This window comes from Lepidochelys kempii, chromosome 1 (assembly GCF_965140285.1).
Source record: "Lepidochelys kempii isolate rLepKem1 chromosome 1, rLepKem1.hap1, whole genome shotgun sequence".
Taxonomy (NCBI): Eukaryota; Metazoa; Chordata; order Testudines; family Cheloniidae; genus Lepidochelys; species Lepidochelys kempii.
In genome coordinates this window covers 229,373,885-229,401,740 of record NC_136380.1, presented here as the reverse complement: position 1 = coordinate 229,401,740, position 27,856 = coordinate 229,373,885, and the positions used below count along the sequence as shown (strand labels likewise).

Sequence of the window (27,856 nt, the reverse complement as noted above, 5' to 3'; positions counted from 1 at the left end):
TGAATCTTTTGAGTCATTAATACAAATTAGCAAGATTCTCCTCCCCTCAAAATCTGACTAGAGCAAGGATGAAGACTTGAGCCCTGATATTGTAATGTACTCCTCATAGGCACAAAGGTCTCTATGCATGGGTTACATTGCAGGATCGGGGCCTGGTTCACCATTACTCAGCACAGTTGCTTACAAATCAGACTGGTAAGATTTTACTCCCACTTTGAGCAATGGAGAACTGATCCCTATGTCCTGGAAACCACTAGGGGCTGTTTCCTCTGGACCATCCAAAAAGAGCCTTGTGTTTATTCTTGTGGGGCTACTCCAGAGAGGAGAGCCATATATAAATGTAAATATTCGTTAACCATTCACAAGCTTAATTTAAAGCAGGAGTTGGAAAGGCATAGTTGGAAAGGAATCTGAGGACGAACTTGGTGTGAGACTGTGAGGCAGAGAGGGGATTGAATTATGCTGTGATTGTACCTGAATGACTTAATGAAAGTGTGGTGGGTTGATCTTCTCTTTGCTTTGTATTCTTTTAATGGGTCACTAAGCTGTCTATTACTATTGTTGTTTATTATTTGAGTTGTGGTAGCACCTAAGAACCCTAACTGGGACCAGGACCCCATTTTGCTAGATTCTGTACAAACCCAGAACAAGACAGTCTGTGCTCCACAGGGCTTACAATCTAAGATCACCATTAAATAAAGAGGGAAAAACTGAATAGTGACTTTTATAGCTTTAATTTTGATCCTAAACCTTTTCAGGATTTCTTTCCCCTCTCTAAAAAGCGGATACATCTACAGTATTTTTAATCCCTCTTCTTAATTTTTCCCACTCCACTCACATACACGCTCACAAATCAATGTTGTGAAAAGCAGAGTCGGGGCAGGGAAGCCCCTGGGAAAATGAACCAGGGAATCTAATAGTGACATATAGTTTAATACCTTTTGGCTCCACAGAAAAGGATGTTTAATCTCTTCTTCCCTGCTGCAATAAGAATTGTATCCGTAGTGGATTAAGCACCTCAGGCTTTTGTTTGCATTTGGAAGTGATTAAAACATAACTGTCCTAGCTCTGGGGGAGACAGACTGTAGAATCCCACTGTAATGCAGAAAGAACAAAAGGGAAAATAACTTTTCATCTCAGCTAAAGCAAGCATAGTAAATCTCTTATACTAAATGGCTGCTGTGTGGAGAACTCTATAATAGATGCTTTGACTGCTCTTACAGAACTGAAAATGAGCACAAGCTAGAGGTGGGCTTACAAAAGAAAAAAAGTGATGTGTAGTATAATTATATATTTTAAAAATAGTCTGGCACAATGGGTCAGGAGGAAATCCAGCTGCAAAGAACAACTAGATAATCAAATAAATCCCATCAGTGGCCATCAGTCCTTGTTTTCCACTTCATTTGCATCTGCGTGTAGCGAATTACAGTTCTGGTCTTGGTAGAACTGTAGGTTCTGATTAGAGTTGTATGAAATTTACTAGATGGCCCAAAGCTGGAAGCTCAGATCAAAACATAAGAACTGAGGCAATAATTCATAGTAAATAGCTTATCCAGGAATTTTTGGACTTTCTTGCTGTGGGTGACCTTCTTAAACTTTTCTCAAACTCATTTGTTCTTGGTCTGTGGCTTATTTGCAAACAATTTTATGTGAGTATTTGGAATTCAGCTTTGATGGTTACTTTTGATTGGTCACTTGGGTTGCTTGGTGTCAAGGTTCCTTCCCCACTCTGAACTCTAGGGTACAGATGTGGGGATCTGCATGAAATCCTCCTAAGCTTACTTTTACCAGCTTAGGTTAAAACTTCCCCAAGGTACAAACTTTTACCTTTTGCCCTTGGACTTTCGCTGCCACCACCAAACGTCTAACCGGGTTTTTTATTAGGAAAGAGCCATTTGGAAACGTCTTTCCCCCCCAAAATCCTCCCAAATCTTACCCCCTTTTTTCTGGGGAAGGTTTGATAAAAATCCTCACCAATTTGCATAGGTGACCACAGACCCAAACCCTTGGATCTTAAGAACAAGGAAAAAGCATTCAGTTTCTTAAAAGAAGAATTTTAATAGAAGAAAAAGTAAAAAAGAATCACCTCTGTAAACTCAGGATGGTAAATACCTTACAGGGTAATTAGATTCAAAACACAGAGAATCCCTCTAGGCAAAACCTTAAGTTACAAAAAGACACACAGACAGGAATATCCGTTCCGTTCAGCACAGCTTATTTCCTCAGCCATTTTTAAGAAATCATAATCTAACGCATATCTAGCTAGATTACGTACTAAGTTCTAAGACTCCATTCCTGTTCTGTCCCCGGCAAAAGCATCACCCAGACAGTCAGAGAGGCTTCGTTTCTTCCTCCTCCCAGCTTTTGAAAGTATCTTGTCTCCTCATTGGTCATTTTGGTCAGGTGCCAGCGAGGTTATCCTAGCTTCTTAACCCTTTACAGGTGAAAGGATTCTTCCTCAGGCCAGGAGGGATTTTAAAGGTGTTTACCCTTCCCTTTATATTTAAAGGCACTTGGTATGTGGCTCTTCTCTGATTAGATAAGCATGTCATAATTCTTAGGGCTTGTCTCCATGACCCTGCAGTTTGGATTATCAGGGTGTGAACTGTAGCGCACACCAAAGTGCTGCATTGTAAATGCCCCAGGTGGACATAAATTAATGCAAACTAGGTACCTTTTCGTTTGCACCAGCAGCGTCCACATGGGGCAGTTACAACCCATCACTTTGGTGTGCACGTCAGTGTACGCCCCTGTAAACTGAAGTCTGGGGCCATGTAGACAAGCCCTTATTATCAGGTTTCCAATATGAATGTTCTTGTTTACATATTTAACATTTGTTTGCCGTTAATATCCTGACTCGCTGCTTTAAGATTCTCTGTTTTGGTGAACATTCCTACCATTAAATTGTTTACTAGAGTAAACACCGAAGTGATGTGAACATAGTTGAAACCAATCCATTTAAATAATTCTAATGTGTACTCAGGGATATTTGTAAGCTATTCCAGTTCTACTGAACAACTTCAAATATTGTGATCTTGAGAGTAATGCAGATTTGAATCCCCTTTAACTCTCACATCTATGTGTTCTGGTGTTTGTTGGATCCAAAACTGGAAGGGGCCTAACTTTTGGTTCTGGTCCAGATGGAGCCAAAGAGTGTAATTTCCAAAAGTGTCTAAGACCCAGATTTTTAAAGGATTTAGGCATTTCTCTACTCAGTATTACAATTCTTAACTGACTTAGGTGCCTACATCTCACTGAAAGTCAGTGGGATTTAGGCTCCTAAATCAATTAGCACTTTTGAAAACTTTATCCAAAATCTCATGTAAACACCTATTCTCTTAGATTTCCCCCATTCAAGATGAGGGAGATCTTGCAACATCTGTGTTATAGTTTCAGGATTAACTGCACCTTTGGTATCCCTCCTTGATGGCATCCACTTAAGGTTTAGACTTCCCAGCACTCACTTCTCTTGGTGTGGAGAACTGGCCTCTCTCCTGTTAGTCAGGGGGGTTTAGGCTTGCAGTCCCTCTGCACCTTCCTGTGGTTTTTCCAACAGATCTGAGCAGGGTACAGAACCTGTCATTAACTTTTTTCTCCAGAGGCTATAACACTGTACACCGATTTACCAACAAGCCTTCACAAAGCTACATTTATTCTTAGGGCAAAAGCATTACAGAAAAAAACCTATAAAAACAATAAAAGAATCTACACACATGCTAAATGCTTACCAGAGGTTATTCCCAACCCCAACATAAGGCTCTGGTGGGCGTCAGTCTTTCAAACCCCACAACTGGCTTTGCCCCTTGGTTACAAGTTCATGTCAGTTTTTAAATTGGGAACCAGAAACCGACTGATACCGATTGGTCAGTTCAGCTCTTTCTTGATGCAGCTCTTGTGCCTTTGATCTCCAGTCTCTGGGTACAGGTCAATGGCCCTCTCCTCAGGATGTAGCTTCAAAAGGCTGTTTTTTTGCACAACCAGGGTTGCGGCATTTGGATTAATCACTCCTCAGGGATTCCCCACTTACTGTCTCAAAAGTCCATGCCTGTCTGGCATAATTGAAGGAGTTTGAACTCCGTACACTTCCCAGGTCTCACATCTGTCACAATTAGGGTGACCAGACAGCAACTGTGAAAAATCAGGACAAAGGTTGGAGAGTGCCTGTATAAGACAAAGCCCCAAATATCAGGAGTGTCCCTATAAAATCGGGACATCTGGTCACCCTAGTTACAATCAGCTGATCTTACAAGGTTTTGCCATTTAGGGTCAAAATCTTGCAAAGATAGCTTGGAGTATTTTGTTGTTGTCAAATTTAAACCTGAAACCTATCCCTTTCAGGTTCAGATTCGACAGCAACCAAACCTTTCAAGTTATTTTTGACACAGAAACCTTGTAAAATCAACTGATGATGCAAGATGTTTTGGACCTTGAACACTCTCTCCTAAACTGAATCCTGCTCCAAGCAATGATACTTGGTCAAGCCCTGATTTTAACAAACATTTTCATTTAGTTTTCACTCCTTCAAGGTTAAATGCATAGTTTGGGTAAGTCAGATCTGATGAAGACAAAAATTAAATTTCAACCATTAAGCTGTGAGCTTTGAGCATGGGTTTGCGAGTTTTCACAGAGGCCTACCATGTGACTAACCAGTGCAAGTTTTGTTCAAAAAAGCTAGATGTTCAGTCTTAAAAATAAAAAAACGCTTGTCCAGAAACAGCCTGCACTGAAGGTTTAGCCAAAAGGCTTGCAGACTTGCATGACACCAGCAGTTTCCACACTCAACCACAAAGTGAGCTAAGCTCTCTTGTTTTTTGCATGCTTTCACATTTTCTTGCGGAAGGCTCTTCCAACTCTTGTTTTAATGACCTTTTGCTTGGAGTTGGCTTTCTTTGCTCGGCTTCCTGCTTTCCCATTGTGCCAAGTGCTCTTACGTACTCGTTTTGTTTTTATTTTGTGTTCTTTATTTGCAACAGCGGTGACCTAGGGCTCTTTGTCCTTGATCTCTGCAAGTTTGCTCTGAACAAGTTTCAACGTGCTCTGGGGCAGGCAGCCTTTCTAATAAAGCACTTTATGGGACTGGTGAAGTTTGATGCAAAAAATGAGCGTACCTGTCCATAATACGAGTCAGCCAGGCAGACCAGATTTTTTTTTTCCTTGTAGGATATTCACACCATTTTATTTCTGGGTTCTGCCTGTAGCAATTTCAATTTTCAACCCAGCACTCGATAATAAAACATGGCTCATTAAATCAGACATAAGAGTTTGTCCTAAAAGTGGTTTAATAAATATGTGTGTCAAAATTTAAAGCACCACTGGCATGTTTATGCAATTTATTATGCATATATGTGTCTGGGGATCTGATACAGTTGCAGATTGTTTTTATATGTCTCTGTCTGTATGAGGCAGCAGGTGAGGTGATGGTGGGGAGAGGAGTTGATTTTATTGCAGTTTTAAAACTGCTACTAGCCAAATACTGTAGAACACTTAAGAGAAATTCCACTTTTAGGAATTTAAGGCCCTGATCCAACAAAACACTTAAGCATGCATGTAACTTTGAGCACACAGATTCTCCCACTGACTCCAGTGGGACTACTCACATGCTCAGTTAAGTACATGCTTAAGTGCTTTGTTGTGTCTGAACCTATATTGAGCTGCTTAAACAGTCAGCTATTACAGAAAATTCGCTAGATTGTGTCTGTCTTTGTGTAAATGGGAGACTTGGAAGACATGAAGAGTTACGCCTCTGTGGGCAATGAATCAGAAAAAAATTCTGTCTCTGTTGTACCTTTTAAATAAACCAAATTACTCCTGTTTCTCCTCTTGAAAGAGTTAAAAAGATCCAATGCAAAGAGCATTTGTTCAGGTTTCCTCAGCAAGACAAGCTTTTGCAATCAGGAAATCAATGGGCGATCTGGCTAACTTTGGTTTTTGAAAACTGCAGCTCTTGTCATTCTCTGAGGGCTTTTTCAAAAAGGTTCAGATGGATTATTTTTTAATTACAAAATCATTTTCTCTAGGAGGGCTGATATTGTGGGCTGCATATTAAATGAGTTTTCACATTTATTGCCTTTTCTCCCCTTTTCAAATGTAGCCATTGTATTAATTTTTTTAGAAACCTGCCAACTAGTCCTTGTTTTATTTCTCTCTCTCCTTTATGTGTTTTTGCCAAGAGGTCTTTTTTATTCTAAATTTAAACTGTGAGTGCTGTAACTTTAACTCCTTACATAGGGTAACATTTTCCAAAGTACTTAAGTGACTTGGGAAGTCAATGGGATTTAGGTTCCTATTTTGAAAATGGTGCTTGGTGCTCCTAATTCACATAGATCCTTTTGAAATCTGTTTACCCATGGTCTCTCTCTCTCTCAATCTCTTCTCTGTCACTATTGTGATACGAGAAAGGTGATGAAGTAACTTCAGTCACAATCTTTTGTGCTAGATTTTAAAGAGCTTAGCACCCAAAAATTGCCATTGTTCCAATGGAAGCTGCTGTGGGCTGAGAACTTTTGCACATTTGAAACTCTAACCACTTCATTCAGGCTCTAAATGCACTTAAAAAAAGAAAAAAGAAATCTGGCCTTCTTCTTTTAAGGAATGATGCTAACCGTGTATTTCTTTATGGCTTCTTTCTCGCTAAACATTTTCTATTGCTGTCCAACAGTTATCAAGGTGTTGTAGTTCAGGAAGAGGCTACAATATCTCTATTTTACCATCTGAGACAAGAAAGTATCTAGTTAATTGGGAGTTGCTTTTTACTGGAGTTAGTGAACGGTCTGTAATGCTAAAGGAGGCCTGTCTTCCTCTCCCACCCAATCCCCATTTCCTTCTTCTCTTCCTTTCACTGTAATGGCTCCTTCCTACCTTAAAAAAACTACTGTAACCTCGTTCTCCCCCTTACCAACGAGACTGTACTGCCCTGCTGCCCCCAGAAAAGAGCTATAAGTTAGTTCCTTGACCTAGTCTGCAAGGGCTGCTCTGGTAACGTGCACTGCCCTATTGTGCAATGCCTTCCAAACTCTTCTACACAGGTTGCACCCCACTTACTCTGCCTTGGCTGGGTGTAATCTTTGGCCAGCTGACAATGGCTGGGATTGTCAAAAGAGCCTAAGGCAGTAGGACACCTAGTTCATGTTGAAAACTGAGAGGATGTGAGTGCCTAACTCCCGTAGGCTCTTTTGAAAAATCTCAGTCTAAATGTCGAGGAGAAGAACAGAGGGGTTGGTGCCCCTATCAAGACACGGCCTGAGAAGAGATCACTGAAGGGCTATGACATGTGGTGCACAGAGGAGAGGATGGACACTTTATTGTATACGTTGAGGAAGTGATGTTTGCTTGGCTGGAGTGAATGACAAAGCAGATACACGTAGCTTCTTTATGAACTCACGGAGGAGCAGTGTCTAAACTATTGCAGAGCACTCAGTCATCAGATGCCTTTAAACTCTTATCTCCCTCCTGCCCCCCCCATTGAAAAATACATTACACATGAGTCTCTTTAGTCATGTGCTTATATCCTGCACAGCATTAAAGAGCTGCTGCTATTGTCTCACGGAAATCTGTTCAAAACATTTTTAATTAAAAAAAAAAAAAAAAGACTTGTAGAGCATTCTTTTTATTACCAAGTTTCTTTTGCTTCCAGGCAGCTTAAAGCAAAGGGTAGATGTGATGTTCATACCCGCAAACCTATCCCAGTTCACCCTGAGTCAAGGGCTTGCTATGTTGTCCAGCTGAAACTTGTGAAAAATTGTGCTCTATTTTTAGCCCTGATTTTAGTAGCTCTGTTAATTTCTACAGTATCATGGAGACCTTTAAGAATCATGTTAGAGGTGCACATGTATAAGGATCTCAAAGCGATTTATGAATATTAAGGACTTGTCTACATGGCACTGGCAAAGCACCCTAGAAGGGTGTGTGTTTTTTTTTTTAAAGCGTTCTAATGTGCTGCACTTTAACTGGCCCATGTAGATCCTGCTGGCACACCTTACATTTTAGACCCCTGCCCTAAAAGGTGCCTATTTTGTGTTAACATGAGCTAGGTACCTTTTACAGCATGCCAGCCATGTCTACATGGGGCAATTAGAGTGCAGCACATTAGTGTGCTTTACCAATTACATCTCTCTGGCGCACTTCGCTGGCCCCATGTAGACAAGCCCTAAGTGTGTGTCTCTGCTGCTGTGCAGTAGCTTAATACAGCTGAACCTCACTAACTTGTATAAATTAGCCAAATACACCTTGTAACCAGCACACCCGAAATGCCTGTTTCTTCCAGTGTTGCTGACTCTTGTGATTTTTGTCACAAGTCTTGCAGTATTTGTTTTTTAAGCCCAGCTCCTGTCATCGCAGGATTACATAAAAATCTCAGCTTGCATGTAGAAAAACAAAATAAGATCCAAAAGCTCATGGTTGTGGAGAAAAGGTGGAAATGTGGATTCTAACCAGAAAGCAAATCAATGGAATCCACAATTTTGTATATATAACATTTAAAACCTTATGATTTTTAAGCCATTCTCATGATTTTTGGGGGCCCTGACTCATGGTTTTTGAAGACTTGAGGTTGGCAATACTGCCTCTCCACTTATAAGCAAAGATTTAATAGCAGAAAGCAAGGTCTCTTATTACAAAAATTACATTACTTCAGCAAAATGTACTTTAATATAGAGAGCTTAACATAGTCAACTGGAGTAAAACAAGTGATGAACTACTTTTTTCCCATGCTAATGCCAACTAAACAAAGACATTTCACTGTTTTGCCTGTTACTTTTAAGGGGGTTATTTCTGGGGCTTGACAAACTTAATATTGTTCCTTTTTTAAAAGATTCTTTATGCTCCTTCCTGCTTCAGTTAGCACATGCAAGGTTTTATAGTTAAGCTAATTTAGCATATGGGACCTGTCACGCACAGTACAGAGTGACTGCCAGACTGGCCCAGCTGACTAGCATTTTGGTTCCACACTACTCTGTCTGTCTATATTGTGCTGTGGGTGCACTATGTAAAGTCTCATTCAGGTCACCAGACTCCCAGTATTAGGGGCTTTGTCTTATATATGCAACTATTGCCTCCCGCCCTCTCCTCCAGAAGTGTCCTGATTTTTCACACTTGCTATCTGGTCAAGCAACTTCTCATCCATTTATTGCTTGGGTTGATAAAGGACTAGGATTATTCTTCAGGGAGCCTGTTTAGCCTATAGTAGGAGCTAGAGCTTATTGCCTTTGTAAAACACCCGTTCCTGTCTGGCCAATGGCCAAACAGTTGTAAAATACTGTTTAGTGTGTATATATACTGCTGCTCTGCTGTGCTCAGGTCTTTCTGACTGGTTTAGAGATCTTTTTAAAGCGCAATACTGTATTAATTACATATAACAGAGATTTAGCTCAAGTAGTGGTAGCCTGTGTTTTGGGAGCAAAAGGATCTGAATGGAATAATAGATGACAGTGAGCTGTATATTTTCATCACCTATTACTGACTGGCTCTAGAGAGGGAGAGGATTCTTGTGAGATCTGGGCTCCCAAAAAAGTTGAAGCATCTCTTCACCACCTGAGCTCTCTATTGTTTGGAAGTAAATATACAAGATGATTATTCATGCAGGGTTACCTGTTTCTGGTCCTTACTTTGATCACTGCTTGTGATACAAGTAACACACTTCAGTGATTAGACACTTGCCTCCCATCTCCATTCTCCCAGGTTCTAATTGACTGGATTAATGATGTCCTGGTGGAAGAGAGAATCATCGTTAAGCAGCTGGAAGAGGACCTTTATGATGGGCAAGTGCTGCAGAAGCTTTTGGGTGAGTTGAAGCTACAGAAGGGGGGCTTTGCAAAGAAGTCAGCCCCTTTGGTTTGATGGCTAGTTGCCCCCCACAGACTAGCTGTCTGCAGCTTTGGTAAAGTTAAATATTCAGCCCATCCCCCTTGGCAATCCATTTAATAAATTATAATGGTTCATCTTTCAGCCCATCCACCAACTTTAGATCTAGTGTGTCCACTTTTGAAAGTCTTTGGGCTGAGAGCAATCCATTTAATAAATTATAATGGTTCATATATTCAGCCCATCCACCTTGGCAATCAGGCACAGCGTCAGCCTGTCCTATCTTTCTGCCCATCTGTTCTGTTCATGTGACCAGGTAGGGGATTGGAATAGACGAGAATCCTGCTCCCCAGAATGTGTGATTCATGCTGATGTCTAAACTCCGTCCGCTCAGGAGAACATCCCAGATAGATGAAATGGGGGGGAGGAGACATGTGCTAACCTTGGTCAATCAAAGTGAAACTGGCCTAACTTTAGATCTAGTGTGTCCACTTTTGAAAGTCTTTGGGCTGAGAGCAATCCATTTCATAAATTATAATGGTTCATCTTTCAGGTCAGACTGGACGCTCTTTCAAAAATTAACTTTGTACGATGTGGCATGAGTGGGGTACACACACTGTGCCCTTACACGTGTCTTGGGTTTGGGGGAGAGAGGATCTTCAGTCAATCAGTAGGTTAAGTAAATAGTTATTCTATCTATCACTCGGCATCCCCCTTACACCTTCACTTCTCCATTTGCAACCATTGTCCCCTAATAGCTTCTACCCAGAATCCTTTGTGTCTCAGAGGAGGTGCTGCAGGAATCAATGCAGTGGTTCATAAGCTAGAAGCACCCCATGGAGAGACGTAGGCTATATGTGCGCTACAGACTTTCTAGCGGCACTGCTGTACCGCTACAGCTGTGCTTCTGTAAGGTCTCCCGTGCAGCCGCTCTTTGCCAGCAGGAGAGACCTCTCCTGTCGACATAGCGCTGTCCACACCAGCACTTTTGTCGGTGAAATTTGTGTTGGTCCTGGGTGTGTATTTTTCACACCCGACTGACAAAAGATTTACCGAAAAAAGTGATATTGTAGACCAAGCCTCAGAGCTTCAAGTAGTAGAAGATCAGAGACATGCTAGAGAAACAGGCTCATAGTTTCCTTAATTCTTGTGAGCCACAGATTGAGAGTGACTGCCCATGGAACGTTTTCAGTGATCTGGAGGGGCTGGAGTGAGGGGTTTCAATTATGCTAATTTCATTAGGCTTTATGGATGCTGTTTTCTGAGTTTCCCCCATGTGCCACTTAGAAAGAGCCCCACAATGTTCCAGTAAACATTCACAAAATCTTTTAAACATTGATTAACAATAACGGCTTTATTATGCAATGAAAACTCCTCAAAACACAGCTTGTGGGAGCTCAATAAAATGGGAGGAGAACTTTCTAAATTTTTTTTAAACTATTTATTTAGGAAGTTTTAACAAGTTTACAGATCCTTGTCCTGTAAATGTCAGAAACAAAACAAACATTACAACAATTAGCTTTTGTGTAAAGAGACGCTATCTAGGAATATAGTCACTAGCTCTTTTCTAGCTAACAGGGTGTTACCATATTACAGAGTGACCATCATTACAATACCTGTGTTGCTTCTAGTGACTTTATGAAATGGAGTGAAATCTCTATGCACATGTAGTTAACAGACCAGGTATCTCTCTCAAATATTAATATTAAAAAAAAACAAAAACAAAAAACAGTTGGATAGTTGTGCTAGGAGCTTCTTTTCTTTTTGCAGGTGAACTCTGAATACTGAATAAAAAGTAACCCAATATTTAAGTGACTATCTGTCCCCTGTCTATTTTGCTGGGCACGTAATCAGTGTGTCAATTTTTCCAGAACCACAACCTCTTATATTTATATATAATTAATTTTGGAACCATTCCTCAGTGGTTGGTCTATTTTTCTTTTTCCAATGAGAAGCTAGCAATGGCCAAGCAGCTACTAGCAGATGAGAGATTAATTCTTCATTTCCTTTCAGGGGTGCTGGAACAATTTGTATAGTGGGGGTGCTGAGATCCATAGAACCAAACTGCAAACCCTGTACATAATGGAAACCACTTCAAGCCAGGGGTTGTGGCAGCACCCCCAGCACCCCTAGTTCCAGCACTGATGTTTCCTTTGTGTGACCATATCCCCTAAGAAGCCCCAGGAGGATTACCAAAGGATCATTTGGTAATAAATATTCAACCATTTGTGATATTTGGTTACAAATTGCATCCCGATATTCTCTAATGACTGGACATGTCCACCATATATGCATGAAATCTCCTTTTTCGCCAGTTTCTCCAACGTTTCCCCCCATTCAGTCTTTCTCTATTTTTTGACTTTGGTCTAAGTGTTTGTATGGTTGGGGCCATTGAAACAGTATTTTAAATAATTTTTCTTTTTTAGTGCTACAGACTGAGGTTGCTGGTCCTCTTTTCCACATCAAACCCTATTCTTCTGAAGTAATTTGTCTGTCCACATCCTCGTCCCAGCGTGTCATATATCAACACTTTTTTGTGAGGAACATTGTCTGCAAAGATGGATATAAAATAGTTATAATTTTTTTTTGTTTCCTAATTGACCAGACTCCATTGCTTCTATTAAAGGTAGCTTTCTGTAATCCGCTTTTCTAGAGCACTGAGAAGCAGAATGCATGACTTTAAATGGGGGAGCTTTAAACACTGGCTGGTCAGGCTATGACTGAAGGTGGGGGTACCTCTTAGCTGAAGGTGTTTGCACAAGTGCAAATGGCTATGGATTGGCGGTTGCATTCAATAGACTATGTTGTTTCTATAGAATTCCTTCCTAACCAATGGTCTTCAGCCACAGCAATTTAGAATAACAAGCATTCAGACATGTTAGTATAAATCAAAAGTTTTGGCAGGGATCCCTCCACGTAGGGTGCCCCAGCCAACCATTTTTATCCCGAGGTGCTCCTTCCTACAAAGTGTGTTGCTTGGACAGCACTTCAGAATACTTGTGGTGTGCTGTCCGTTCTCTAGGAGTCAGTTTCAGCATGCTGGGGAGCTGGCATGGGTCAATGGTGAGAAACTGGGAATTCTCTGCTTATGGGAATTTCTGGTGTGTGGCTCCCAACTAGTTGCAAGGGATAATAAAAGGGCAGAAGTATGGTCTCTGCTCTCCCTTACACACGTTGTTGCTGTAGCAAGTGGCGCTGTACTAAATAATCCGAGGTGGGTGTTCCTCATAGGGAGAGTTTATACAAATCAGTGACCTTCTATTGAGGGCACAGTGGCACACGTAAACTCCAACTCTGCAAACATTTAGGCCGGGTCTACACTACGAACTTACATCAGTATAACTGTCACTCAGGGGTGTGAAAAATCCCCACACTTGGGCGATGTAGTGATACCGAGCTAACCCCCGGTGTAGACAGCACTATGTCGACAGGAGAAGCTGCCGCCTCTGAGAGGTGGATGAACTATGCCGACGGGAGAAGCTCTTCACTAAAGTGTGACAGCAGCGAGGCTGCACTGCTGCAGCGCTGTACGTGTAGACAAACCCATGTGCTTAACTTTATGCATGTGCATAGCTTTGTTGAACTCAATGGGAGGTCTTGTGAGTAAAATTATGCATGTATGAGTTTGCAGAATCCTTGCCGAGTTGCCTTTTCCCGCATCTTCTAGCATGCAAGCCTGCCTCTTCTTCACAGGAGAACCACAGTCATCACAACTGGGCTCCATCTCGTGCTCTAGTCAAGGCTTCTTGACTGCTTTAGCCATAGCCATTGCATCGTTGAGGCTAAATGTCTTGTACTAGTGACACAGCAAGAGGTAATGAAGTATGTGGCACTGGAGGAGCTTCTTTTGGTTGGGGTCTCACAATATGTGAGCAAAGTTGACCCTTCATTTCACCCTTTTGCATGCACAAGAGGCTCATAAAGTAGGTTCCTTCAACTTCGTGCACTGCGTGATTGTTATTGTTTCATTCATGTGAAAGATGCTCCGAGATTTAAGAACAGAATTCAGATTCCTTAGAGGATGTATGACAGGTGAAAATCGGAACTTGTCATCTGGAGAATTCTGAAGCCACCCAGAGTGGCAGATTAGCAAATGGGTGATGGACTTATTTAGAAGCTGAACCTCGTTTGCAGAATTGGATCAAGATGATAAGTATTGCCACTGAGATGCCATGATATACATAGTGTCAGCATGAAAGATTAGCAAAATCCCTATTTGCTGGGCTGTCAATACACCCGATCCCTAACTTGTGCACTAAAAGGTGATCAATAACAAGGGAGGTGTATGACAAAAAATTCACTTCCATTGGATGTGAGGCTTTCACCCCTAAAAATATGTTCTAGCTGGGTATCGAGTGAGCTGGCCATTCTTCCCCTGGCCTGAGGAAGGGAAGAGAAGGTACCAGCTCCTCCCTTTGCTGTACAGCTTATTGGAGGACAGCTTGGTCTCCTTGCCTCACCCCCCACCAGTTTGAGGAAGAGTAGATAGAGGTAGCTCAACTGCAAGTTCATTGGCTTGAGGGGGGAGGGGTAAGGAGAAACACTAGTGTGTGGTTCTGGGGGAATAGTTCAGACGAACTATTGAGGAATCCCAAATGTTAGGAATATCTGTGATTTTTACCAAAACTTGCTGTGCCTTGTCCACTGGTTAAAACAAAACAAAACCAACCAAACAAAAAAAAACAACCAATTGACTTAGGCCTTGTCTATATGAGAAAGTTATACTTGTTTAACTTAAATCTATTTTTAAACCAATTCAGTTAAACCAGTATAAACCACTGTGTAAAAGTTTATTTTGGTTTAAGAGTTGGCCTACTTAGGCTGTGTCTACACTATCAATTATGTTGGTGTAACTTATGTCACTCAGAGGTGTGAATAAGCCATCCCTCTGAGCGACACAAGTTACACTGACCTAAGCACTGGTGAGGACAGCGCTATGTTGGTGGAGCTTCTCCCACTGACCTAGCTACTGCTGCTCGTTGGGGGTGGATTAATTAAGCCGATGGAGAGCTCTCTCCAATTGGCTTAGTGCGGCTACTCTAGAGAGCTCACAACGGTGCAGCTGCATCTGTACAGCTGAACCGCTGTAAGCTCTCTAGTGTAGCCATAGCCTTAGGTTTAGCTTAAACCGACTCTTAACTGACTTCAGCTAAACTGAAATAACTCAGGTTTCAACCAAAATAAGAGTGTCCACGCAGCCTTTTGCACCAGTTTAACAAAATCAGACCTTTAGTCAAAGTGTTGCAACTTTCTTGTGCAGACAAGGCCTTACTGTGTTGAACTCATTTACCTATAGGGGAGGAAAAAGGAAGGTACAACAGCAAAATTTTTGTTGTACCCTTGTGAAAATTATTATAATATAACACTTCTAAAATACTACTAACTAAGGGTCTCTGTGTCTTACCAAACACTGAAGTTACTGGAAAACATCACTGTGAAGTTTGGAAGGTAAATATTCTCATTTCACAGGTGGGTTACTTGTCCAAGGTGACAGATCTGGGGATTAGAATCCAGGAGTCCTGTGCTCTCCCCTATGCTTGTCTAACAAGTCCTGCTTTGTTTGTTTGTTTGTTTAAATGCAGAAAAGCTGGCTGACCGTAAATTGAATGTGGCAGAAGTGACACAGTCTGAAATTGGTCAGAAGCAAAAGCTGCAGACAGTTCTGGAAGCTGTCCATGATTTACTCCGACCCCACGGCTGGACAATCAAGTGGAATGTCGACTGTAAGTGCCATGTGCAAAAAAGTCTGCTTTGAAGTGAGACTGTGTCATGTTCATGAATGCAGAGGAAATGATTTTCTGCTGCCCATTTCAGAAATGCAGCATCCATCCTGGTAACCAATAACTTGATCACATATTCTGTGCTGCAGTGTTTTTACAGACTACTAATAGTAATGTATATGTGTAGTCCATATATATAGCATGAGAAGGTTGTTGTTATACCATATACCCTCCTACCTCTATAGCTCTGGTTCGAACTCCTTCAGATGAGGAGGGTTATGTCATAATTGGGCTTCTTGAAGTGTGTCATTTCTTTAAGCATATATTATCATTAAAACATTGTTTGCTGAATCTCTATAGATCTGAGAAACTTGTTAGCCTCTCAAGATAGAGACTTAAGAGCTTGGACCCATTCATTCATTCTAGGATGTCCAGTTTAGAGACCAAAACAACGAGGAGTCCTTGTGGTACCTTAGAGACTAACAAATTTATTTGGGCATAAGCTTTTGTGAGCTAAAACCCACTTCATCAGATGCATGGAGTGGAAAATACAGTAGAGAGGTATAAATACACAGCATATGAAAAGATGCAAACACTAATTTTTCCCCCTGCTGATACTCACACCTTCTTGTCAACTGTTTGAAATGGGCCACCTTGATTACATTGAACTCATTAGCACTACAAAAGTGACCCCTCCACTTGGTAAGGCAGCTCCCATCTTTTCATATGCTGTGTATTTATACCTCTCTACTGTATTTTCCACTCCATGCATCTGATGAAGTGGGTTTTAGCCCATAAAAGCTTATGCCCAAATAAATTTGTTAGTCTTTAAGGTGCCACAAGGACTCCTTGTTGTTTTTGCTGATACAGACTAACACGGCTACCACTCTGAAACCTGTTTAGAGATACTATTTCTGATGGAGTAAGCAGAAAGAACATCCCTTTAAAGTGTGGCCCTTTATCTACAAAAGAATTTGTGATGTGTTTCCACCCAGGGAGTGAACCATCTTAATGTGGCTTATAAACAGGAACACCATAGCCTGTTTAATTTTGCTACAGATGTATTCCAGGTGGGCATTCTCAAGTGTAGGTCTGATTTAATACAGTTGAGCATATCTGAACTTGCTCGAGGAGATGTGCTAATTCACTTTAATAGCCAATACAATTCTGTACTTCTGTGGTGACTTTTATGAATATGCACTACTTTGTTGATAGACTCAGCTGTAGTTCTGAGGCTGTGCATACACCTAACTACTGTACACGGTTAGTACATGTAATATGCTCCCTCAGGTCCTTTACTCCTCCGTGAGGAGAGGGATGATCTGGGCACTGGTCTGGTTTCAACACCTGGCTCTACTTTTGACTTGTTTTGTGACTTTGGTCAATCGGTTCCCCTCTGTTACCATATCTGTAAAGTGGGGATAATATTTCACCAGTGGACACAGGTGAATTGAATTCTTATTGTTTGTAAAATTGTTTTGAGATCATTATGTGAAAGGCCTAAAGTGTTGCCTTGCTAACCAATAAAGTTTTTCAACCTTTTTTTCCACCCCCTAAAGACTGGTTGTTTAAAATCTGTTTTCGACTTGTGTTTTTTACTTCAGCAATCCATGGCAAGAATCTAATTTCCATTCTCCACCTTCTGGTAGCTTTGGCCATGCATTTCCGGGCTCCCATCCGACTTCCTGAGCACGTTTCTGTGCAAGTGGTAGTTGTAAGGGTAAGTATGAACTCCCAAGTATAGTTGTGTCATAATGGCTGCCATCCATCACCCTGATCACTCATCTTATATGCTGCAACCTCCCCCCCAGCCCCATCTCTGTCTTAGTTATTTAGCTAAGCCCTCCCCTGTGGTATTCAGGAGGCCAGAGTGGATGGTCACAGTGTTCCCTTCTGGCCTCAGAATCTATGAATCTTACAATCTTTTATGATGTGTTCACAAGGTACCTAGAACAATACATCCCTAATAATGGTCGGGATTGTATGCTATTGTCATACAAAAAAATTAGTAGTGTATAATGGAATTTGCATGTCAGAGAGCTCCATTTGTTGGCTTTTTACTAAAGGTAAATTATTGTTACCTCCTGCTCGTTGAAGAGGGAACCATTCAAACAGAAACAACACCAGGATCTGGGGAGAGGTTTAGAATCTGTTTTTTGGAAGCCCGTTGTGTTTCCCAGGGTCCAGTTCGTCATGTCAGTTGTGACACTCTGGTTCCTTTGGTTCTGCATTTTGACCTTGATCATGGTCATTCACAGCTCCGTTCCTCTGTTTGCTCTGCTCAATTAGAGAGATGGGATTAGACCCTGATTTCTAATCTCCTGCTCTAGACATTGCAACAGTCCTTTCTGTCTTTGCTGCCTGGTCCTCCTGGCTTTTTTGCCCATTTCTCGTGGTCCACAAAGAGCATTTTGCTACTGCAGGGCATTCTCACTCTTGTTTTTTGTCTCAGTTTCCATCATAACTCATTCACTCTTCACCTGGGCCACGTGGTCCTCTCTGGCCGATGAAGCTGCAGAAGCCCCAAAATGGGTCCTGAACAACTACTGTCCTACCAATCCAAGACTACTTCTGGCTGGCTGCTTTCTCATGTCCTGCTTTAAATGTTCAGTGTGATGGTCCATGCGGTTGTAACGTATGCACAGCTGACGGCATTGACTGTGGATTTGGCAGGTAGTGTGAGGTCACCCCTGCTGTAGTAGGATTCATTTCAGGAGTACAGTCTTAGATTGAGCGGAGCTAGCATGATTCTGCACACTCCCAGCTGCAGTGTAGACCTGCCGTGGAGGGACAAGGGGGATGTGTGTATGTACGTGTGCGCACTATCTATGTATGTCACTTTGCTGAGAAACTTCTTTATATTTACTATCCTGCTGCTACTATCCTGTAATATTTTAAAATACAGTATACTATCCTGTATTTTAAGAGTTTGAGTGAGGTGTAAAATATTTGTAGTTGAACTTGTACGTGATTCAGTCTTAAGGAAATGTATACCAGTTCAATAACATGTGTCAGTTTTTAAAGCATGTGTCAGCATTGATAACATTTTAAATAATACATATTAATAATAATAATGTATTGTCTGCATTGTATTGCCGAGAGGCCCCAGTCACAATCAGAGCCCCATTAGACGAGGTGCTGTAGAAACAGGGTAATAGATGGCCCCTCCCCTGATCCTGCAAACACTTTTATATGCATTCAAGGGGATCACTGAACATCATGGAAAGTGATTGGAGTATGTAACCATCTGCAGAATTTGACCTTCATTTAAGAAAAGATGCGAGAAGTGACAGTCAGTGGGACTTAAACTCTTAAATCGCTTAGGCACGTTCGACATTTTTACCCCTTAGAAAAGTCTTACCTTGAATTAGTTCAGCTGATGCAAACCCCTAATGTAGACTCAGTTAAACTAGTTTAACCCTTGCTTAAAATTGGCTTAGCTTAGTTTCGTAATTTACCAACATAAGCCTTATTTGTTTGAAGCCTTTTCTACATGACAAATGCTTTGCCGGTAAAGCAGTACCAGCAGAGCCCCCTAGTGTAGACACATCTTACAGCAACAGAAGGAATTTTTCTGTTGGCATAGTAACACCACCTCCCCAGATCATATTAGCTATGTCAACAGAAGCCCTCTTCTGTTGATATAGCTGTATCTACACTGGGGGATTAGTTGGCATAGCTATAAGTGGCTAGAGGATGTTTGGGTTTTTTTTTGTTTTCACACCCCAACCAATTTAAGTATGCTAACAGAACTTTGTAGTTTAGACCTGGCCTAAGTATGTCCACTTTGGAATTTTGCATGGGTTAACTAAATCAGCTTTAAATTGATTTAGGCTGGGTCTCCTTGACAGATTTTTTTTTTTTTTGTCAGAATAGCAATGTTGGTCAGAGATGTGAAAAAAACCACACCTCCTAGCCAACATAGCTATGCTGGCACAACAAGAGGGCTTCTGTCAACATAGCTAATGTCCTTTAGGGAGGTGGTGTTACTAAGCTGGCCGAAAAATGCCTTCTGTCAGCATAAGCTGTGTCTTCCTTAGGGGACTCTGCCAATATAGATATACTGGGAAAGCATTTGTGGTGTAGACAAGGTCTCACTTAAACTGGCTCGCCATTTCCAATATAGAAAAGTTCTAACAAACAATAGGAGGGAGAAATGGCAGGAAGGGTGAGGGTAGCAGTGATAAGATGATGAGGTTACATAGACCGGGTTAATTCACAGCTTCATGATTTGGTTTCATTTAATTATTACTTTTTTAACCTCTGCCTGTTTCCATAGTGGTGTTAATTTAATAACCTGCCAGTTTCTACTTTTAAAAAAATCCTATATGTATTTCCAGTGTTTGTTTTTTGTTTTGTTTTTAAATTCTGCTGTAAGTTAGCTTCTTTTCTTTTCTTTATTACTACATTTGCTGTTTTTTTCAATGGTGTGTTTTTTTCAGTTTTTTTTTTTTAAAAAATATCTAAATAATTCCAGCCATAGTGTTTGGACTTCTGTGGGTAAATGTAGTCATTTGCGCCTGGTGTCTTAGGGATGTGGGATCCCTTATAGAAGTGTTTTGCCTTGTTTAAGGCTAAAAGTGTGAGTGGATTGGATTAGAGTAGAATTCCTGGCATTTACACGGCTGGTTCAGAGGTCTGCAAGGTAAACCTGCAGTAGCTTCCCTAGGGAGAGAACATGGTCAACTGTATAAAGCATGGGACTAGGAGTCAGGAAACTGGGTTCGGTTCCTGGCTTTTGCTATGTGACTTTGGGCAGGTCACCTAGGGCCTGATTATTTGTTTTCTGAGATGCTGAGCACTCACAGCTACAACTGAGGTCAGTGTCTCTGAAAATCCTGCCTTACCTTCCTTATTTCTCAATGTCCCCAGGTTTTAGATGGGGATAACATATCCACGTTGATGAAGCACTTTGATCTATGGGTGAAAACTCTACAATAGTGCGAATTATTAACAACAAATAACCTGGAAGCCACTCAGTGATCTAATAGGTCTTTTTCTTCTCTGGTTTCTATGAGCCTGCTCAATAAAATAAAACAAATTTACCATAGCACCATGCTGCAGGTGAGAGCAAGTAGTCTATGCAGGTCCTGAAAGATGTAATGCCCTTTCTACCGTTTCTTTAAAACATTGATTTGGATTTTAGGGGAGAGGCTAATGCTTTCCCATGCTGTCTGGATTCAGTTATTCAGTTAAAGGTGAGGACATGTAGGAACTGGAAAATCTGTGCAATTTGATCTGGGTTTATACCTCGTAGACTTTTGAGTGCATGCTGCACTGTATACGCAGAATGCAACTTTATGTTTAAAACAGGTCTTTCTGCTTTCTCTCTCTTTGCAGGAAGAACTATAATCTCTGTACCACACATAGCAAGAAATGTATTTCACATACCAGAGAGATTAGTACAGCATAAATGTACGCTTGCTACTTAATAACTGTATTGTGACAGACTCCACAAGATGGCAGTGTGTCTAACTTCAGGGTGGGTTGTTGCAAAATCAGTATGTATTGCCTCTTGAAATTGACCAGTGGTATTTTATTTTATCTCTTTTTTAAATGCTTTGCCTATGAAATATAAACTGTTTTTAGCATGACAATCTGACTTTTGCAGTTACTCATGAAGTCTTGAGCTCAAGTTAACTTGTTGTTTTGTATGACCCTATAAGTGGCTGCCTCGGATACTGAGTTAGCAGGGCTAAGGTTGCATTGCTGAGCAGCTTTAGTAGTTGAGTTGTTCAGCACTCAACCCCCGACCCCCCCCTCAAAAAAAGAGGAAACCCTGGATGTACTTGCCTAAAGCAGAAAACTGAAAATCCTGAGGGTTTGCTCCCAGCTGACTTCCCCCTCCTGAGTTTTAACTTTCATTTGAAAGATAAATTCACATCAGTTAATTTTTTTATAATAGAGCACTATTTTAAATCAGGAGAATATAGAAAGACTTATTCATAAATCATCATAACGACAGTGCTTAAGTCCACTGTGCATAGTTTCTGTGGGATTATATTCAAGGCTTACCTAGAGAGTCCATCTCTCTCCTAGTCCACTTAATGTCACAAATGTGCAGCACATCTGGCCTCAGTGCTACTAAAAGATTTTTGGGGTATCACTGAAATAATCCTCCAACAGCTGGAGTCCCAAGTCAAAGCCCGGAGATGAGGAACGTATGTGGTGTTCATGGAAAAATAAGTCTATTCAGTGACTGCAGTGTAAAGGGTCAGGACCAAACCTTGATCACTTGTGTCTGGGCTGGCCAGGTCCATGGGACTAGGTTCCAAGACTGCTGTAGGACCAGCATGCTCAGCTCCTAAAAATCAGCACTTTTCCCTCCAGTAACTGTTTCCAGCCAACCCAGGAGCAGGATTCACTTCTGTTCTTCTTCCTTTTTCACATTTAAGACCCATTATTCACCAGCTTTACTTTCTGAATTCATTCATTCACAGCTATTGCTTCCTGCCTCTGGGCTGTAAAGTGGTTGGTGGCTGCGGAAGCCCATCTAGGAAGCAGAGCAGAGGAACAATGGGCTGGAAACAAGTCAGCAGTTGCTTAGCACTCAGTGTTGGCACTCACTCAGAATTCCTTATTTGTCCATCCCTGTGGTCATCCCATCTTACATTATTAGACCATCCAGGCAGTAATCCTTTAGCTGCCTGATGGGTGCAGAATCGGATGTATTCATGAAGTGGATTTGATGTGTTCTTAAGACACAGTTTTCAGAGTAACAGCCGTGTTAGTCTGTATTCGCAAAAAGAAAAGGAGGACTTGTGGCACCTTAGAGACTAACCAATTTATTAGAGCATAAGCTTTCGTGAGCTACAGCTCACTTCTTCAGACACAGTGGGACAGATGCCCTCACTACAGCACAGGGCTAGGCCCTAGAGTGGAGACATGACAGCAAAATAGCAAGCGATAACAGCTGCTTCCAACATTGCTCCAGGCCAGGTTAGCTGGTTCACTAGAAACAGCAAAACTGTTCTTGTTTGGTGAAGAAGGGGTGGCAGGAAGGAATTCCTGCAATGGTTCTTGGGTTAAACAAAATGCTTCAGAGAGGGGTGCTTCTTTTTGGTGCTTTCCTCAATAACAACCATTTCTTTTTGATGTTTGTGGTTCAACTGTCAAGAATGAATGAGAGGGCATGGGAGGAATAGGAGGGTTTCATGCCGGGGGGTGGTTTGCCTTGTATACCAGAACTAGAGCTAGTCCTGAAGCAGCAATCCGAGTCATAAGTCTATTTGACAAGACTTGCTTGGGAGTCAGCAGCTGGGATCTGAGCTCTTTAAGACAGCATCTAAAGCAGTGAGAGAAAGAAAAGGAAAAAAAATTCTCTTCCTTCAGAGGGGAAATGATATATCCCTGAATTTTGTAGGGTACCTATGTAGTCTGTGGAAGGGCAAGTTATGAATGTAAGTAAGCAAGTAAAAACACTGGCTCTGCATTGAGTTAGAAAACTACCATACAGGAGGACCCAATTACAGCAATGAAGTGTGTCCCCAAGGCTCCAGCATGGCGCAGGGACATGCTTAAAGCTCAGCTTGGTCTTGTCTACAGTATAAAGGCCACGTTTTATCAGAGTCTGGGGAAACCTGTTTTGTAACTGGGTCTCACCATGCACTAGCTTTCTGTAGGGCAGAGCAGCTCTTAGTCCTGCAGAAAATCATCCTGAAAAGTCCAGTAAAAGGGAAATAACTTCCATTATAAAATAGTCAGTCTTCCCCTGCTACAATTCCTTGGTGAATTGGTTACTCCTGAAAGAGAGCGACTGACTCAACCACATTTGGATTCCTGTGCTGGGCAAGCTTCCCTCACACACTGGTAGCTTTGCCAGTGCTCCTCAACCCTGACCTCTGGTAACAACCCTTGTTATCCCAGCCCCAGACTGCTCTGGGGCTGCCAATTCATTTAAACCATTCTCTGATGTTTGTGTCATGAGCAAATATCCACAGGGGGCTTCAGATGGGATTGACAAACTCTCTCTCTAATTTGTGATCTAGGCAGAATTTTGACGCCTGTCTCCTGAGGAGACTTGCTCGTGAATTTATAGGCTGCAGATATATGCGTCCTAAGCATTCATTTGGATGTCAGTCTGATAAATGCCACTGTGCTAAATCGCAACCCCCTGTGTCAATTGCCTTGCCCCATCTTTACAGAAACTTAATTTTAAAAGCTAGATAAAATGTGTGCACTCCTTTGGGACGCTAATGGGAGAGGAATGCTGCAGAACTCTTACGAACTCCTCCACTACAGTTCCAGTTTCTGACTTCTATATCTTGGTTTCCAGAAACGGGAAGGCCTTCTCCAGACGGCTCACATTACAGAGGAACTCACAACCACAACAGAGTAAGCAGGAAATCCTTATCCATCTGACAGAGGGGAGTGTGTGTGTGAGAGAGAGAGAGTGTAGGGAGTACGTATGGTGTATCGTTACTCAAAATGAAAGAGCATAAAAAATTCTGTTTACCAGATTAACCAACTCTGTGAAACCCTTAATGCACAACTTTTGTCATGCAGAAGCCACTTTATCACTGGAAATACATTGCAAAGGAAAAAAATTTCTCCTTAACAAGCCTGTGTGCCAAAAGATTTTAGCTATATCCTAATATATCACTGATGATCTTTGCACAACAATTTTTTGCTGTGTCCCTTACCCCCTCTGTGTATAATCCATTTCTGTCCATCCTTATCACACCACGCTGTTAAAGGAGCAGTGTAGGGAATTTGGGGAGGATCAGCAAGATGCTTCCTTGGGACACCTCCTCAAAATGAACTAACTGCTTTCATACAAAAATAGAGTGTGGGAAGGATCTGTAAGGTTTCCCCATCCTTGTGCTGCACAGTGGGAGCCCAGCAGCATACTCCTTTTAATCTTTGCAGCTGGTCTACGTCACTTGCTGTTTTTACAGTTCTCCCAAAGCGAAAGGGATAGAAATGCACTTTGGCTAAAAAGTGAAAGCTCAGACTCTCCATCATGGGGCCTAAAGGCAGTGTTAACAAGGGGCTTACATGAGCCCTCTCCAGCTCATCAGTGTCTAGGCTCCCTGTAGGGATGTCTCAACCTTTTATCATTTTGTAGCTAAGTGGAGTACCAGGTGGTTTGCTCCGTGGGGGTCCTTTTGGATGAAACCTTCAGAAATGAGGGCGCAGCTTTTCTGTGCAGACATTAAAGCTCTCGTGGCCCTTTTAAGGGGAATGGAGGTTTGCCATGGTGTCTTTGGCCGAAACTACTTTCCTTCCTCCAGCTTGTGCAGTGTGCTTGGCAGACCTCTTTCTCGGAGGTGGCTGCGGTTCAGTGGTGCTGGATATAGTTTGTAAAGTGTTTTGTTTTAGGGGGAAAGGTGCTACTGTGTGTTTGGTGTGTAATTAAGTGTGTATTTTTATATGGTGTAGATCTAAATAAATGAGGCACCTAAGTGCTCTGACACAAGTTAGAAACACAACCCCCCCCCCCCACACACACACACAACCTAACCCCATAACAGCCAACAAAACTAAACCCTGGACAGAACTCTCACAAAACTCTTCTGTGCATATAGATAGGCCAGATTCTCAGTTTATGTAAATCTGCATAGCTCCATTGACTTCACCAGCTGAGGACTTGGTTCATGTGTAGTATGTACCTATGTTATTTCCATAACATACAAATATGCATACCATATATAAGCTATATATATAAATATTCTTTTTCTCTAAATAAAACTGTGGTATACCTAACCATCGCAATGCTTATTCTGAACTGTGTAATGTAATCTATTATCTATATGTGTACAGAGATTTGGTATCTAATAATATAAATTGATATATTTATTCATTCACTCTTAGACTTGGAAAAGTAATAATTACGCTTCATCAGTGGAGTTACACCCGGGATACATTTGGCCCATTCTCTTCCTCCAGCATGTTGGCTCTGATTCTGTTGGGTGCTGAGATTTGTACCTCAGTGGGGGTTGAGGATCCTTAGTACCGCACAGGATCAGGCCCATTAAGGCCAGGATCTTTTCCTTGACGGTAATGATTCATGAACTAAATGAATATTTTCTCATGTTCTCACTTGCAGGATGATGATGGGAAGATTTGGTAAGTAACACATGAACCTTTGAAAGTTGCCCCTTCAAACACATTGACAAAGTGTCTGTGTTTCTTACAAGTGTGTCTTGGGTAGTCCAGGGCAGTGGAGTAGGCAATTGCACAGGGCAGGAGCACATAGCTGGGACAGCTCTGTTACTGGCTGTGGGGAGTACTGCCTGAAGCACCAGGGAGGAGTGGGGACTGGAGCACAAGGAACAGCTACCAAAAGAGCCAGAACTACTACTTGGAGTGATGTCCCGATCGGTGCTCCACCGTAGGTGCGGCAGCGCCTTTGTGTCAGAGGTCTTCAATAGCAGTGCCCATCAGACCGCACACGTGCACCTCTCCTCCCCCGCGCTATGCGGTCTGACCGTCCTCGGACCCTTCTCTACTGCCTGTGGTCTAGTATGGAACAGTTCGCAGAGCCCACTTGGTTATTTAGATAGTCTCTTACCTGTTTTTCCCTCTCGTAGTTAGCTAGCTTCTTCATTTTCTTTTCTTCTCCTTTATCCTTTTAAAAAAAAAAAGTAATTATTTTTTTGTTTTCCCTAATTCCCGTCAGGGATGCTACTCCCTCGCCCTTATGCCTGGCTCTTCTGGGTTTAAGTGGGGCAGGTTTCTCTATAACGGACAGCCATGTCCGTTGCCTGGGAGAGGGACGTTTCCCAGAAGTGTTCCCACTCCTCATGGAAAAGTCCCTGCAACCAGTGTCGGACCCCAGTTCTTACTGCTCACTGGAGAGACACTCATGCTCAGCAAGATTGTCTGCTGACCCTCACTCCCCTTGTCCGAGGAACACCATTATAAATGCTGGCGGCAAAGCAGGGTTTGGGGTGGAGGCTGACAGCTCGCAGCCCCCCATGTAATAAACTCCCAACCCCCTGAGGGGTCCCAACCCCCAGTTTTGAGAACCTCAGTACTAAAGCCGTGGCTCTAGAGAGCTCTCTGGCGCCATCTGCTGACTCTTTCCCATATCACACCTCAGCCCTGTGCTCAACACAGGCACTGACCAGAGATCACCCACAGGAATTCACACAGCTGTCAGGCCTCGCTGTAGCTGACACTGCAGATACTCCACTCCTCAGACAGGAGGTGTCCCAGATCTCACCCACTTCTCAGTCAACACGCTCTTCGTGCTCTCCCACAAGGACAGCATCTTCTTTCCTCAGTGATGTCGAGGAGGATGTGGGTGATTATCAAGACTCTCTTGCCCCATCCACATCAGGACAATTAACATCAACTTACCAGCCTTACTCTGCCGCAATTAGGGCACCCAGCCTTTTCAGGGGCCCCATGGATGCAACCATATATTCCCTTTCCCTCTAATTGGCCATATTGGGACCCCCATGGCACAATTTGGTAATCCCACACCGCTGCAAACACGCCGACCTCCATCCATCCATCCATCCCCTCTTCAACAATCTCTCAACTTCCAGAAACACAGCCTCCACAATACCACTACTGGAGGAGGAACTGGAAGGAGAGCAGGATGAGGAGGTACCTCTGGTCCTGCCGTTTTCTTCATCTTCACCTGATGAAGCCATCATGCCACCACCTCCCACTGCAGCTGATGATTTTCGTCACTTTCAGGAGTTGTTTTGTGGAGTGGCTGACTCCCTAAACATCCCACTTGAGGAGTCATGGAACAACAACGTGAACTGATTGACGTTCTTCATACTCGACAACAAAAATTGCCCTACCTATTAAAGGTGCACTATTTGAACCTACAAACCTTTTGCAGACTCCAGCTTCTATCCCCCCCTACATGCAAATGGGCAGATAGGAAATATTATGAACCTGCAAAAAATGTGGAGTTATTGCCCCGAATTCCCTCGTGGTGAATGCGGTGCAAGAGAATGGCCATCAATGCCAATCCCGATCTGGTCATCCTGACTGAGACTGGAAACATTTAGATCTCTTGGGCAGAAAATCCTATTCATCTGGCCAAGAGATATGGCCAAATATCGTTATAAAGTTTATTCTAAGCTGGAGGAACTTTGCCAGGATCTGCCAGGGGAAAAAAGGGAACAATTCCTGCACCTCATTTCGGAAGGTCATGACCCCACAGGCCTCCCTGGACTCAGCTGATACAACTGCCCATCCATTGCTACTGCAGTAGCAATGCGACATGCATCATGGTTGTACCTTTCAGGATTCCCTAAGGAGGTGCAAAATACGGTCGAGGATCTCCCATTTGAGGGAGAAAAACTCTTTTCTGAGCGCACGGACAACTCCTTACACTCATTGAAAGATCCCGAGCCACTTCAACCTACAGGACA

The 27,856-nt window shown here is 42.3% G+C and overlaps 1 protein-coding gene across 5 annotated transcripts in view; it reads left to right on the top strand.

The window, feature by feature from the left end:
* PARVB (parvin beta) overlaps nt 1-27,856 on the top strand; it is a 97,588-nt gene that overhangs the window by 45,095 nt on the left and 24,637 nt on the right. For all 5 annotated transcript variants that reach the window (XM_073316524.2, XM_073316514.2, XM_073316551.2 and 2 more), the window contains exons 4-8: nt 9,676-9,778; nt 15,381-15,521; nt 17,123-17,238; nt 23,794-23,852; nt 25,567-25,586. In XM_073316524.2, coding sequence (XP_073172625.1) covers nt 9,676-9,778; nt 15,381-15,521; nt 17,123-17,238; nt 23,794-23,852; nt 25,567-25,586 — 439 coding nt within the window. The remainder of the gene's footprint in view (nt 1-9,675; nt 9,779-15,380; nt 15,522-17,122; nt 17,239-23,793; nt 23,853-25,566; nt 25,587-27,856) is intronic.